A 15344-nucleotide genomic window follows, 5' to 3' on the forward strand; every position below is an offset into this window, starting at 1 on the left:
CGTGTTGTCCAATCAAAGAAAACTTTGGTTGTCCTCGACCAATGAGCGCAGCGATTGTTGCGGGGCCCCGTGGAAGCTGTCAAAAAGAATTTCTGTTGTGGTAAATGCATGATCGTAGCAAATCACTAGCTAGGTGAGTAAAACTAATATCGCTTGTTCTTTTTTTTCTGTTTACATAAATGTGATATTGTGTGTTCTTGGAAATGGCCAACAGCCATTCAATGCCTATAAAGATAAAGGTCACCTAACGCATGGCTTTGTAACGCTATGACCTCGTTGGTTCATTGCATAACAGTACAGAACCCAAATATTGTTTGTAGCAATCAGCCCCTTCGTTTACATACCCATATCTTGTATAGCAGTCAGAGTATAATTAACTGCAATTAAAATACTTTATTAATGCATTACATAATACTTTAACAAGCTGTAACAACAGCACAATAGGCTATTCTATTCTATCTTAGGGGCGAGGAGGATACATTGTCACGTGTCACGCCCAGATACCACCCTTCTCGTAGAGAACATTTAGCCTACACGTGTGAATGGGGAAATTATGTTTAATAAGCAGTAACTAGCCGTAGGCTACACTAAATTGTTGTACTGCATAATAGATTGCCTTAAGTGTCACTGAATATATGTGTTTAATACACAGCAACATGCATGAGTTACATTACTCACACCTGTATATAAAGCAGACATGACTGCCAGAAATTGGACTATTTTAGATTAGGTTTGCATATATGATTCACAGTATGCGCATATATTCAAACTATTTAATTTAACACAACAAAAATGGCAAATTACTACAGACTAGTATAACACATTAGTTTTTAAATTCCAAATGTTAAAAATAACAGAAATGTTTAATGCCAGGGTTTTAATGACAAATGGCAAAAGAGTATATTGTGATGTTAGCTGCAGTATCTCAATATAAGAGACCATATCACAATAGCTGCATTTATAATTTATCACACCTCTATTTTATTCTATTCTATTCCCTGTCAAGGCATGATGAGGCAATCTACTAATTTACATCCTTAGGTCATGATAGGTCTTATGTAATTCAATGTAATAAATAGGTCATTGATTGCATTTGTACAAATGCATCACAATACAAAGCAGCTTCATGTGTCTGTGCACATGGTAGCAGCTCTATGTAAATTGCTATGTGTATTTGTGGTTATACTGTAGTCAGTGTGGATCCCTGTGTGTCACGTTCCCAATCACATTCAGTTTTGGAGGGCTCAGCAGGTGTGAAAGTGAGGTGAGGAACGCCCAGAGCACTGCAAGCATACAGTAGGATGTCACTGCAGCTCAACAATAGCTGTGGATAGATGTGGGGAGCACCAGCATCTTCTGAGTTGCACTCACAGTTTTAGAGTTGTGAGTAATGATCACCGGGTAATGAGCACTAGGTTTAAAGTTGATAATGCCAACATAGACTATTCCTGCTTTTACCTTCACATTCAGTGTAACCTGATGATGAACTGCTGGCATCTCCCTTTTTAAATTGAAATGCATTCATGTGGTAAGTTTTCCTAAAACATAATAGTAAATTGGAGTATTTGAGATCCAGTTGTAGTCTTCTTGGAATGGTAAAATATTGGAAAATATGTATCAGACTGTTCCATTTTAAGCAATTGTCTATTTCTCATACACAACAAAGATATTGTAGATTTTACCATTGTTAATGAAGTTGTATTCAAGTGTAGTATTTCCATTTTATATCATGTTTGATATAGATTTTTGTCTCAGTGGTCCAAAATACACTCTATCTAGAATATATTATTAATATTATTTAAAATATCAAATTGGCATTCCGTTTGAACTAGGGCTGTACAATAAATAGATTTTTTAATCGTCATCGCAGTATCATCTCGAGCAATAAACACATCGCGAAAGGCTGCGACATATCGCAAGAGTCACTCAGATTTCTTTAGTTAGTTGAAAGAGAGTATCTATAGAAAACTGCATGTTAAAATAAATGTAACTGTCTTTTTTTTTTAGTGGTGCCTTTCATGTTCAATAAAATAATGTTTGTTTTTAATTCAACAAGCAAGTTGCTGTATTTTAGCAGAATACTGAAAGCAGCAGAAAGGCAAAACTGAGTACATTTTAATATCTGTGTATCGCAATATCGGTATTGCGATATTCAACAACGTTATCGCACATTTTTACTCATATCGTGCAGCCCTAGTTTGAACCTATTTTACAACAAAAAAACAAGTATTGCAACAAATGAATCTATAGATTAAATGTTTAAAAAAATAATTAAGCACATTGTAACTGCCCTTTTGTATGCTGAAGTCTCCACCAATAACTAAAACTAAAATGCTTTAAACTCATACATGAGTTTGTAAGGGAGGTTCAGCACTAAATGTGTAATGTATAATGTAGAGCTCTGATCTGCAGCTAATAAACATTTCACAGGAGACATTTTGACAGGTACAGGTAAATAATAAAATGAATGATGGATATATTCCATTAAGCTGCTTTGGTTACAGGGTCACTTTCACACTATCATGGGACACTTGAATAGAACAGAGCCATCATTAATGTTATAGTAACACCTGTGCTGTTCCTAATATGACAAGTCAAAATGTCCACTTTGGGAAAAGCCTACTGACGATGGAAACCTCTTTCACATATCAGATCAGGCAAAGTTCTGGCCGGGGAAAGGCCAATCTCTTTTGCACTGTATAATGTCCACTATTAATACTGGCTGACTGATGAGTGATAAGTGTAATCCTTAAGACAGCTGTAAAAAAAAACCTTTGTGTGGCTAAGCGAGGCCAGAGGCAGCACAAGATCACAGGATACTGTAAGGCTCCAGAGGAGGCAATAGCCCAACTGCTCACTTTACAAATGCTCTCAGCAGAGGCAGTCCTGCTGTTTTGACAGCACTGTTGAGATTTATATGTGCTGACAGGAGACCAAGGGAATATATCATGACTGACAACACTGGGCATTGTGGAAAGCCTATATGAGACAAATAAGATGCGCTGACTGACCTGCATCTAAGACGGAGGCGAGCTAGCTTTAGTAGTGCAACGTGCAGGATGTAGGAGTACATTGCTGTGGAAACTTTCACCACGTCCTCTGTACAGTCACCTAATTTTTCCAATTGTCTCAAATCCCAATTTAAACCAGTCTGTGGTAGTGTAAATACAGCAGCCTAATTGTACAAAAACAACATCATTTTCCCCGTTTTTCAATGTGTCATCAGTGCATGTTTTTGTTTTTCCTGCAGTCTTTTTGTCAGTTTTATCAGTCTCTGTATCTGATTGAGCTATATAATGGCAGCAGTCATAACATGTCAGACCTTTCCTGGTCAGATTGTTTTGGTTTCTTCAGTTTATTTCTGCCAACAGTGTGGAGCTGCGAGAAGCAGTACACTTCTTGTGTCCGGGGGATGTAAGATTATCATCAACATGCACCATATTTGTTTTGTTAGGTTTGAAAGTAAAGTAATATTCTAAGGGCACAAGTACAATAAGAGTAGGATGGGTTTTGTACGCAGCTAATTTTGTCTAAGGATTGGACTTTTTCCATTTATTCAACATCCCACATTTGAAATAGCTTTATTTTGATTTTCTTTAAGATTTTTTTGCTGATACGGCATGCCGTAAAGCAAGCCAGATTTAGTTCGATTTATAGGATGGAAAAAAATAGACAATGAAAAGATATATTTCATTTAGAGTGAAAGGAAATCACATACTTAAAAATCATAGGTTTGCTTTTAGGTCGAGGTGTCTGTCATTAGCTGGTGTTAAAATATATCAGGCTTTGTCGTGAGCCGGCGAGTGCAAAACACAAACTCCTTTGTGAATCTGATACAACACCAGATAAGATCTCTCAGTTCTCTCAGCACCAGGCCAGCACCATGCATTCGCTTGTGGTCAATACAATAAGGCTTAGTGGCTGATTTTTCCATTCTATGTAATTGGCTGGGGACTCTGTCAACCCACACTTCCTTTCAATTCATAGCAGTTGTATTCATATCACTTGGCTATTATTTGCTCTGGCTGACCCATTGATTGTAGGTTTAAACCCTCAGCTCCTCAAATAGTAACCTAGCTCAGCTGTTTCACGGCTGTGTTGCCGTTAGCAACAATGAAAAGAGCAATATGGAGATCAGTTGCTTCAATTAAGCCTCTGATAGAAGGCAGACCTATAAAAGATTGGGGGCTAGACATAGTACTCTGTGACTGGGACTTTTACATCTGTTACTCCCCATCCAGCCAGGTGTCTGTGTCTAAATCAGCAGGATTATCTCTGATTGGACTGATAGTTGAAACAGACCCCCCTGGTTGCCAAACCTCCTCCTTTTTATAGATCACATTAAGATCAAATCAAGCACAAGCGCAACAGGACTAATGCCACACCCTCCTCTGCCTTCTGCTGCCCAGAGGAAGACATCAGAGGTAGGATTCGTCCTCCAGACTCCCTTCCATCTGGGATCCTCAGGGAGAAAAAGAATATCTGACAAGGGGCTTGTAAGCCTCTTAGCCCCCCTGTTGCCTAGCTCTCTCTCAGCCCATGTTTTCCTAATTTAGTTGTGTAAGGAGTCCACTGCAAGGCCCTTATGTACTGTTTGGATTGCGATTCTCTTTGTGGTTCTAATAGACTGGCCATGTTTATCAATTAACACTACTCAGCCAGTGGCAGGTTCAACTCTCTTGAGACCAGTAGCGGTAATTCCTTTTTGAATATTTTCTCATGGCTTCAATAGTGTGTTTAATTAGATATCAATTTTGATATAATTTTGATATGTTGTTATTGGCCTCACCTTCACTAAAAAAAACATTTGCTTGCTGTTCTTACACAGGCTTAATTTCCTAACTGATACTTAGCCAAATGCAACGGAACTGGCTGCGTAGCTTTGACAGAAAAATGACAATGTTAATATTTTTTTATGTTGATTTGAAGCAGAACATTATTTTCAATCTACAAATGTATTTTTATAGAAATATTGAAGCCATTAGCAACAGTATCTTTATCCTCCAACCTTTAAAACATGTCTTATGTGTTAATGCTTCTAGATGCCACCAATCTTGATTATATGACAATTTACTTAAACATTAGAATATTGCCATCATCCTGAGGAAGCATCACATTTGATGATATGAAAGAACAATAACAACTTGCCCAATGCTTATCAACTTATGAGAGACTATTTCCATTACTTCTTGGACTTGTGTGTCATAGCGACATTCAGGAAGCCTCTTTATACATGTCAATGCAGATGGCAGAAATGCACCTCGTTCACATTTTGTTTTTGCAGCAGTGTCTCAAATTGTACACTTGAAACGCTTTTGACAGCTCGGTGGACGCAGTGATAGGCATCCCTATTAATGCTGCACTTTATACTCATAGTTGTTATTGCAAAAAAAAAAAAAAAAACTTTCAATTTCATACATACTACTTGTAGTCGCTCTGTCCTGAGTGAACGGGGCTCCCTAGTAAGAGCATCACAGAGTTAAACACACAATGAGGTGTTTCCATCCACAGCTATTCATTTGGGATCCCCCTCTTTTCCCCACTGTAACGCAGTGCTGTGACCACAGGAGACCCATGGCCACAGATGGTGCTGCAGAGAGGGCTGCGCTGACTTTCTTTGTTTTCCCATGAACATGTTTGGCGTGTAATCCTGGATTAACAGAGAGACTTTGTGTTAATTTACAGCTGTAATATAGCATTCAATTAATGTTGGTGCTCCCCAACACACACACACATGCACTGGGTATTAGGGCTAAGAGATAGTGTGGGTTGCCTGACTCTTTGCTCGGGGAGTTAGAGGTAATAGAGATCCAATCAGAGGTCTCTGTGGATGTCCACCTCATTCTGAATCCCAAAGGAGTCGCTGCAGCTCATATATACACTTTCTATGAAACACATAGGTAATGCTTTTGTCTGTGCACAGTCGCACCACATGTGCACACACACAGGCACACACTATCAATGACAGAGGGTGCCTCAGAAAACCAGGCGGCTGCATATGGACTCTCTTGATATCAGTCACTGGCCGTGTGATCTTGTTATGCAAAATCCCTTAATCCCTACCTATGATGAATGCAGGCTGGAATGGAGGGAGGAGGGGGGGGCTGAAACAGAGATATGAGGGCAGCTGTACGGGAGGCTGTCCACTGTGCTTTGCGAATGAGTGCTAGCAAAGATTCCTGATCCCCAGCCTAGCAGAAGGAAGAGCACGTGTAAGATCATGTCTGAGAGTGCATTACAGTACCGCAATGACAGAGATGCTGGTGGGACGAAGCAGAGGGCAAGACCAATGGAGCTGAACATGTCGCCTTAGTGCGGACTTAGAGATTCACATAAACCTTTAGACCACTTGTTTCCCAACAGAGGAATTATAGGGCCAGAGGTGTCATTGTACCAGCTGTGGGAGGACTGCGTTTATAGTTCCTGTGGAACAGAACAAGAGACCAGAGCAGAATGTGACTGGAAAGGGCCACTTCATTTGGGCCCTGTGCTGAGCATGTATATATGTCCCCCTTCACCTGCTCGAGTGCTGTTATTCACAGTAGCGGCAAAAAGCAGAGGGTTGCCAGGGGTGATCAGGGAACACGGGGAAGAGTGGAGTAGCAGCTCACGGGGAGGTGAAGGATGGAATTGGTCTTTTTTGGATCAGAGAGGATGGCGAATGGGCCAAAGAGCCAAACCATGGTAGGGATGAAAGAATGGATAGAGGGTTAATAGGTGGAATATAGTTGGCATGAATAAGGTGTGTGTGTGTGTGTGTGTGTGTGTGTGTGTGTGTGTGTGTGTGTGTGTGTGTGTGTGTGTGTGTGTGTGTGTGTGTGTGTGTGTGTGTGTGTGTGTGAAGAGCTGAGGGGGGTAATGGGATTAGGGGTAACACCTTTGGCAGGGCTGGGAGAGCCACCTGACACCCGGTCTGTTGGGGACCTATGGAGAAAGGGGGGTGGAGGTGGTGGGGCAAGGGAGAAATTGGGGGTCTAATCCATGTCCATCTTTGGGAAGTCATTCCCAGAGCTCTGAGGATTTGGGGCTTTGGTTTCTGCTCTACTTGCTTTTGTTAATAATACCCTGGGAGGGAGAAAAGACATGGAGAGAGAAATAGAGAAAGAGACAGAAGGAATAAGGGAGACGGAGAAAAATATTTCTTTACCCTGTGGTGGACTGGCAGGACAGCGGCCTAAGGTAAAAATGTTTGAAGTGCAGACTAACCTCTAAGCCAAGCTCTATTGATTATTTTCAAAAACATACAGTTTCAATCTGTTTGAGTATTTGCATATGTGTGCGTGCAGGTGTGCCTGCGTACACACTGCGCACGGCAGTGTGTAAAGATTGACTTACTTTCTTCTGTCCATCCAACAGGTTGCAGCTTGAGTAAAAGTCAATAACCTGAGTGGGGCTGGGATGTTTGCTCAGAAGACACACGGATAATCCTTGTGTGTGTTTGTGTGACAGTGTTTGCAGGGCGGGTGGAGGGGTGCTGGCGGTGTCTTTGTGTTTCTATGGTGCTGACAGAAGTTGATAACTGCTCTAATGATTGTGGTGGTAGTGGAGGCAGTACAGTGTCAGGGACTAGCTGCAGACGGTGCGGAGCTGCTTGGCTGGATGTGTCACAGCCTCTGTGTTTGTCCATCACCTGAGCGCAAGGTGTTGATCGGTCCATCCTACACAGGATCAAAGTTCAGGGCAGTTTTCTAGTGTGAACTGTCCGCTCAGCCTCTGAGAATGAAACACCAGGGAATGTGCCATCTTAGCATTAGGCCAACTGTGACAACCTTGTCCACACCTTTAGAAATTAAACCCCAAACAGCTTTTGTTTTTAGACATCCTGTAAAGGACATAAGGCTATATAAATGGATCAAGCACTGAATCCTTTCATACCACTATATGTATAGAGAATATGATAACTATGTACACTGACATTGTGCCATAACCTATGGTTGTGTTTTGTGCTGTAGGTGGAGATGTTCCGCAGTGTGCTGGGGAAGACCTTGGGCTTTGTGGGCTACACAGTCCAGTATGGCTGCATTGCACATTGTGCATTTGAATACATTGGAGAATTTGTGGTGGTTTGTATTATTAAGATTACAGAATGAATGACATATTTTTGTCTCAAATTATGTTAATTTATCTATGCACAAGAAATAACTGTTTTCTTGTTTTTTTTTACTTTAGTGTTCTGGTCCATCCATGGAGCCTACCATTGTCAACCATGACATTGTTTTCTCTGAACGGATGAGTCGTCAGCTTTTCAAAATACAGAAGTGGGTTTCAGACAGTGGATTTGTATGAAATTTAGACATTTCACTATTTACATTTTTGATTCACTGCAAGACGTTTAGGCCAATTTTCTTTTATCTTTTTAAAGAAGGTCAGGATTACAGCAATTTCCTACATACTGTACATCATAGATAAAACCATATAATTTGCCTTTTCTGTGAATTATTATCAATCTTTATTTGTATAGCACTTTTCATATAAAAGCAATGTAACACAAAGTGCTTCACATTACAAAAACAAAGACATCACCACCCTACACACACACACACACGACACAGAGATTTAAAGTGAAAGGCTGTAAGAACACAAGGCCCTAAGTTGTTATAAAAGAACTCATTATGTGTATGTTTTTTCAGGGGTGATATAGTAATTGCAAAGAGTCCATTTGACCCACATATGAACATTTGTAAAAGGGTTATTGGACTGGAGGGTGACAAGGTCTGCACAAGTTCCCCATCAGATCTTTTCAAGGCCCACACATATGTGAGTATGTTTACATCCCACAAGTCCATCTTTGTTATAAGTGTCATGATTTCCAGATGATTTTCCTATACATCTTGTGATCACCTGCTTTACCAAGAAAGGTTCATGTTAGCAGTTTTAGAGTCTCTTTGGAAGATAAAAGCTTAAAAAGATACGCTAAAATCGAGAATAAATGAAGAATGTGTATGCAACAAAGAACTTGATAGTTTGTTTCACCCTAAAATGACAAACAGAATCTCTATGCATAATGCAAAACTGTCTCTCAGTTTGTCTTTGGTTTTCTTTGTGTGTGTGTGTGTGTGTGTGTGTGTGTGTGTGTGTGTGTGTGTGTGTGTGTGTGTGTGTGTGTACCGCAGTCTATAGGCTATCATAGTTGTTTACATTTTAGGCAGCACACATCCATTTTGTGTCATTGGTCAAAATATCAGCTTTTGACAACACCTATATTTCCTCAGAACAGTGATAAAACCAGAGAGTGAGCAGGGGTTCTGCTGCTGAAACCACTGTCATTGCTTTTCTATTACTTCTCTCCCCAACGCCCACAGCTCAGGCCTGCAATCTCTCTGAAGCCTGTTAGAGTTAGTGCCAGCCGAATGGACAGACTGATGGGTGGGCGTGTGTGTGTGTGTGTGTGTGTGTGTGTGTGTGTGTGCAAGCAAACCAAAGGTTGCATGTTTTTGAATGTATTGTGTATTTTATAGACTATGGGTAGACTGTTGAATGAGTTCAGCAAAACGTAGCGTAAGGCCAAGCTTGTAAGTGTCATTCGACAAATGAAATAGGAAATAAAGAGGTTTCCTCTTCGACTAGCTTCACCCCCACATACAGAGGACTGAACTTGTAATAGGTGACATCATTGCGTTGTGATTCGTGATCCCAGGATGTAGGGACAAATGTTTCAGTTTGGATCATTTTTAAACTTCCCACTAGGTGGACAGCTACTGTATTTTTGGTTTGTCCATCAAGTTCTGGATAAAGCTTATCGACTTCCATTCATGTTGATGCTCCTCTACTTTTGTTCACTTTTATCTAGCAGCTACCGAAACCAATCAATAAGACAATATCTTGGTGGCATGTTGTAAGTATTAGGCCACTCTGTAAATCTTCAAAGCTGTCCATTCATTCATCTGGTTTCTGTTGTCAATCCAAATCAAGATTATAGGGATCTGCTTTACCACTCAATATGAATATGGTTGTGTTTTAATTTGTGTCCAGTTTCACACATAACCTTTTTAATCAAAAAAGGACAGCCAGTGTCGCCATGACATTCTGTACTGTGACATATTGTCTCAAATCAACTTTGAGATTTAAAAAGAATCTATATTATTAACTACACCTCACACAGATAAGATTTATATTAGTCATAGTGCGGGAATACACAATAGTGTATTGTATAATTTAATACAAGGGCCTGTGTTCAGTCAATGCATGTGGTGAATTTAACAGGGTGTTTTTTGTTTAGAATAGGGCTGCAAATAAGTATTTTCATTATATATGAATCTGTTGAAATATCAAACACATCTTTACAATGTCAAAAATGCACATCCCAACATCTAGGTGCCAAAGACGATGTCTTTTTTATCCTTCTAACAGTCTACAACTCAACGATATAGTGATATTCTCACATTTGAGAAGCTGGAAACAGAGGATATTTGACATTTTTGCTTGATTAAACAAGTCGATTGACAAAAATTGCTGCAGATTAATTAAAGAGGAGTAATAAATAAATCTGTTGAACAACACAGTGCTCATGTATTGTGTGTCCCCACTGTCACATCAGGTTTTATGCCATTGCTGAAATATAAAATATTACTCACATGTAATGTAAATGAAAATGTAAAACTGCTTAATAAGTATTGATTCTAGACACTGTGTGGCATTGCATTTGACCCATCCATTTTTAAATGGTTACAGCCTTACATGTTTTTATTAATTTTATCTGATCAAATTATTGCTTTTCAAATGCAATAAAATAATGCAGGACTAAAAGTGATATTTGTAAACCTCCAACATAAGGGCAGGAAAGCTTTGTTCACTAGTACAACAAATGTACCTGGATTTTCTTGTGTATCTGGTGGATGACTGGAGTTTGGCTCATTATGCAGCAGGAATAGAGAGACAGAGAGAGAAAAAAATACTGAGAGCTTTTATGTTTTGTTTTTTTGGTTTTCGGGTTAGGACAATTTCCCCCTTTGAGACTGCATTTATAGGCATAAGCAAGTGAGCTTGTGTCTTGTTGTGGACATTTTGAATTTGTAATATTTTGCTACTCCAAATAAACAAAGCAGATGAGAAGCTTTAAAAATAACCAGTATGCTAGTCTTCTGTCACTAAGCATTTTATTTGTATATCATGCAGCCTAATATGCTTTCCGCTGTTAATTCTTTTAACTCCCAGGAGCAAAATCACCGGCTTTATGTGACAACATTTGGGGTAACTGAGAAAATACCCGCTGTTAACATAAATGTTTAGGCTCCCTCAGGGAGTTTCTTTCCCCAGAGGATGTATGTGTTTGTGTGTGACTATTAGGATGGTGTGAGCCATTATGGGTGGACCCGTAAAGATAAATTTTGGAAGGCAGTGTTAGACCCTGTCATCACCTCCTTTTTTGTTCTGACAGACAGGCAGGTCCTCTCCACCCTCAGAGATCCAACAGCAGACTAATTGCCCTGTCACCTTTTAGAAAGCATTTCTGTGTCTGAGCTATTGTGTCAAAACAATGACACTTGATCCCTAATATTATAGCAAAGAGGGCGAGAGAGGGTGACAGAGAGATGAAATGTCCCCATACGTTCTGTTCTTTGGAGTAAAGATAGACAGAGTAATATGGTGAAAGATGAACTACATACGCCTGTATGTATTTAAGATGAACATAATTCACCACCTCAATCATGTTAATGTAATGAGCACTGTAATGGTGTGGCTGTTAAACAACACACCTCCACAGCGAGGAGAGCTCCAGTTTCAGTGCCTCTCGACACGTCTCTGACAGGTACACGATGCCACGCGTCGACCCAGCCTAAAACCAAAGAACGTGTGCAATCTCTGCCGTCCATCACACCAGAGCCGCCGGCAGAGCCAGTCAAAGTATCTTTACTCGAAATACTACAACTGAGTGTTGGGCCTACCCGTATTTTTGGGAATCTTTGTGGTTGCAAACATCTGTTGATGACAGTTTTATCTGTTACACTGTCAAAATCACATTTATACTGTTTATGTGCTAATCTGACAAATGACTTGGGTGTTTCCACACCACCCTGTCTGCAGAGAAGCTTCTAAAACACAACCTTTTATGTGCATGCAAAGAATCAAGTGACGCTAATGGCTTTGTGGCTATTTACAGGTGCATAAAACAGCAGTTGTCTTTGAAAAGCAGAGTCAAGGATGGCGCATTATCTGGTTACACCGCTGCTTTGCATCAACCTGGTTTTAATTCAGAGCTTTGCATTGACTTACTCTTTTTTTTTTTTCTTTCCTTGTTCACACACCTGTGACTTGCAATGTGATATGCATAAGATTTTATCCTTGTGCTGGCCACAGTACAGCAGGTCAAGTTTCAGACCTCTTCGCTTTCTCACTTTTCCGAAATACTGCTTGGTTGATCCTTAAAGTACTTTTGTCTTTACTCAGGCTCCGGTTTCTCAATAACGTCATTTGTTTTACAGGGCTCAAAATCAAAGTGCTTACTTTAGCTGTTGTTGATCAGATTGATTGACCATCATAGTGGTATTACTCAGGCTGGATCCTGAAGTGATGGCGAGAGCACCTACGAAAAGTTTTCATCCATTTCAATAAATGAAGTTTGTGTGTGCAGTGGTTTCACCAAATTCTGGATTGCCGCTTGAATTTTCTTAATCAAACCTCTATGTCTTGATGAGGATGAGCACAACAAAGATTATGCTTTTTTTTTTTTTTTAAATAGAAGATGAGGAGAAACGGCGGGTTCTGGTTTGGCAGATGACAAACGGTGGTGTTTCTATTTCCTGTGCTTGGGAGCCAGCATATGTTACCATGTTAATGAGGTGTAATGGTGGGAATCCAGCATGCTGACATATGGTTCTCAGATGACTCCTTTAATGATATTCATTTGTGTCGTTGTTATTCAGTGAGTTGTTTACCTCATGTTAGGTCAACATGTCACTCGCTCGTTATTATGTCACATCATCTGTCTCAATTATCGAATATGAAAAGTAACGCAGCATCCCACAGTAGGACTGAAGGCTGTAATCAAAGAGCAGGGTGATGGGACTAAGAAATACAGGCGGAGGCAAAGACGTGACGTCACCTCAGTGAAGATAATATCCTGTTTCGTTATTCATGTTTTTCTCTTTCCTACAGAAGACTTTTGCCGTTAAAAAGTTAGGCAACACAAAAATAGACTCGTGGATTGTGATGCCCATTATGACAATATAATGTGTTGTTGATCCTGTCTGCACATATAGGGGGACAGCGTACTTAATTAGGGCCTTGACAAGCCTACTCTCCTAAAGTGATGAGATTAATCATAATTGGTGTCACTGTGAATTAGAGCCCGCTTGGATGACCGCCCCACTGGCAGGTCGGACCGCGGTGGAGACCCTTGGACACTGCTGCTAGCTGCAGCTTAGCCCTCTCAATCTCCCTCATTCCCCATTCTCTCTCTCTCTCTCTGTCTCTCTCTCTCTCTCTCTCTGCCCCGCTATCTCAGGCCCCTCTCTTGCTTTGCCCTCCCTGGGTAAGAGGGGCGCAGATCTCAGCCAACAGCCTAATGACCCTGTTTGAAGTTCTTATAAATCCCTCCCGACCCTGCCCGTTACCCATGACCCCTCTCCTAAGACGGTTCGGGGTTAAAGAGGGACAGGCAGGTTGACGTTAAGATAGGCTAAGGAGGGAGGGATGACTGAGGTGACTCGTTGGGGGGTAGGGGGTGGGGTTAAGGTAGATTCTCACTACATAATAGCTCAACTCACTTTTACATATTAAAGTTAAGAACCGGTGCAAGAGTTTTGCTTTCTATTTGATTCCTTTGTTGTGGGGTAAAACAGTCTACATGTTAATCATTTTTTGCCCTTTTTCCATGTGGTGATGGTTTTTAGGTTCCAAAAGGCCATGTATGGCTAGAAGGGGATAACCTCAGGAATTCCACTGACTCAAGGAGCTATGGCCCAATTCCCTATGCCCTCATCCGTGGGCGAGTATGCTTAAAGGTAACAGGGGAGGTTTACTGTATTTTCTCATCTATTATCAAAAATAAATATAAAGAAGTGTTATTTTGCCAAATGAGGAAAATAATTACGATTAAACCTCTCATATATTGGTTCTAACAGTGTTCATTTGGATTTTCATTAGTCCAGTATGGCCATTTTTAAGCACAATTCAGAGATTTGAGTCAGTTTGAAGTTCAAAGCAAGTGTGTCTGATTGACCAAAGCCTGGACAACATATTGTCTAGCTTTCCATTCTGCTGTGTTGTCATGTCACTGGATGTCATAGCAACCACGACCCTGGAAACAGGTCAGCCAACCTTCTGTCCATCTGATTGGACAGCGGCACTCCACTGGAGGCCCTATTACGACAGCTGATGAAATAACAAGATCTTCTATGAAGTCGAACACATCATTAAAAGCCATATTAGCAAATGTGTCCAAGAAATGAGAAAAAGTGTTACACATAATGTTTGGAAGTCCTTTATTTTGTTGTTCTGTGAGTCTTATCTCTCTTTTAACCCATTGTTTCTCTGTACCCTTTGTCCTATACAGCTTTGGCCGCCAAATAGTTTTGGGACCCTCAGTGAAAGCCCAACCAGACGGATCATTAAAACTCAGAGTGACACAGACTGACTCATTCACTTTGTTTGTACTGTACTTCATTTTTGAATAAAGCTGATATTTATTTAAATTTTTATTTTAAAATGTTATTCTTTAATCATGCTGAGCTGATTTAATCAGGCTCACACCCAGTATTTTAAAGTTCAAAAAGCATCACCATGCAATCATACATGCTTCATCTCCAGATTCATTTTACTGTTTTATAACTGACAAGGCCTTGTCATCTGTGGCTTATAGTGTGTTGGCTGTGGCTGTGCAGCACTATAGGAACAGCATTGCATGAGCAGCGAGTTAAGATGTCTCTGTGGAACTGCTAATGGCAGAGAGGGAGCAATGGCAAAGATGAGATGGTTTATATTGGGCATTGTGCTGATTCAGTAACAAGACACGCAAATAATTACATTTTAAATTAACACACTAAAGACTAAGTTATACCTAACAGTACATATACTGGGATGGTTACTTGTGGTTGAATGTATCTGTTTGATTTAATTTGCTCTGAAATGCACCTACACCACAGATTTACAGGACAGTTTTATATATGTGCTTTAAACAGGGATATATGTCTAAATCTGTAAACTATGTCCCTGGAAAGACATGTCTCATTTCCTTAAAAAAGGATATTATTAATTTCATGTTTACCCTTACTTAGTATTATGGTAAAACAAAAGCTCTCTTATTGTTTAATATTTCATTAGGCTGCCAGGGCAATTGAAAATATGTTAACATTTCCCATTTAACCATACAATATTAATAAGCACTTAGTAAAGGCCTCACTCAA

At 40.1% G+C, this 15344-nt stretch overlaps 1 protein-coding gene across 1 annotated transcript; it reads left to right on the plus strand.

Annotated features, from left to right (window-relative positions):
* Positions 1-46: 46 nt before the first annotated feature.
* On the plus strand, positions 47-14637 carry immp1l (inner mitochondrial membrane peptidase subunit 1). The gene is made up of 6 exons (XM_078250557.1): positions 47-133; positions 7953-8063; positions 8170-8258; positions 8631-8757; positions 13833-13943; positions 14495-14637. The coding sequence occupies exons 2-6, from the start codon at positions 7959-7961 to the stop codon at positions 14573-14575; spliced, it is 513 nt and encodes a 170-aa protein (XP_078106683.1). The 5' UTR covers positions 47-133; positions 7953-7958; the 3' UTR covers positions 14576-14637.
* The last annotated feature ends 707 nt before the right edge of the window (positions 14638-15344 follow it).

This window comes from Sander vitreus, chromosome 1 (assembly GCF_031162955.1).
Source record: "Sander vitreus isolate 19-12246 chromosome 1, sanVit1, whole genome shotgun sequence".
Classification (NCBI taxonomy): Eukaryota; Metazoa; Chordata; class Actinopteri; order Perciformes; family Percidae; genus Sander; species Sander vitreus.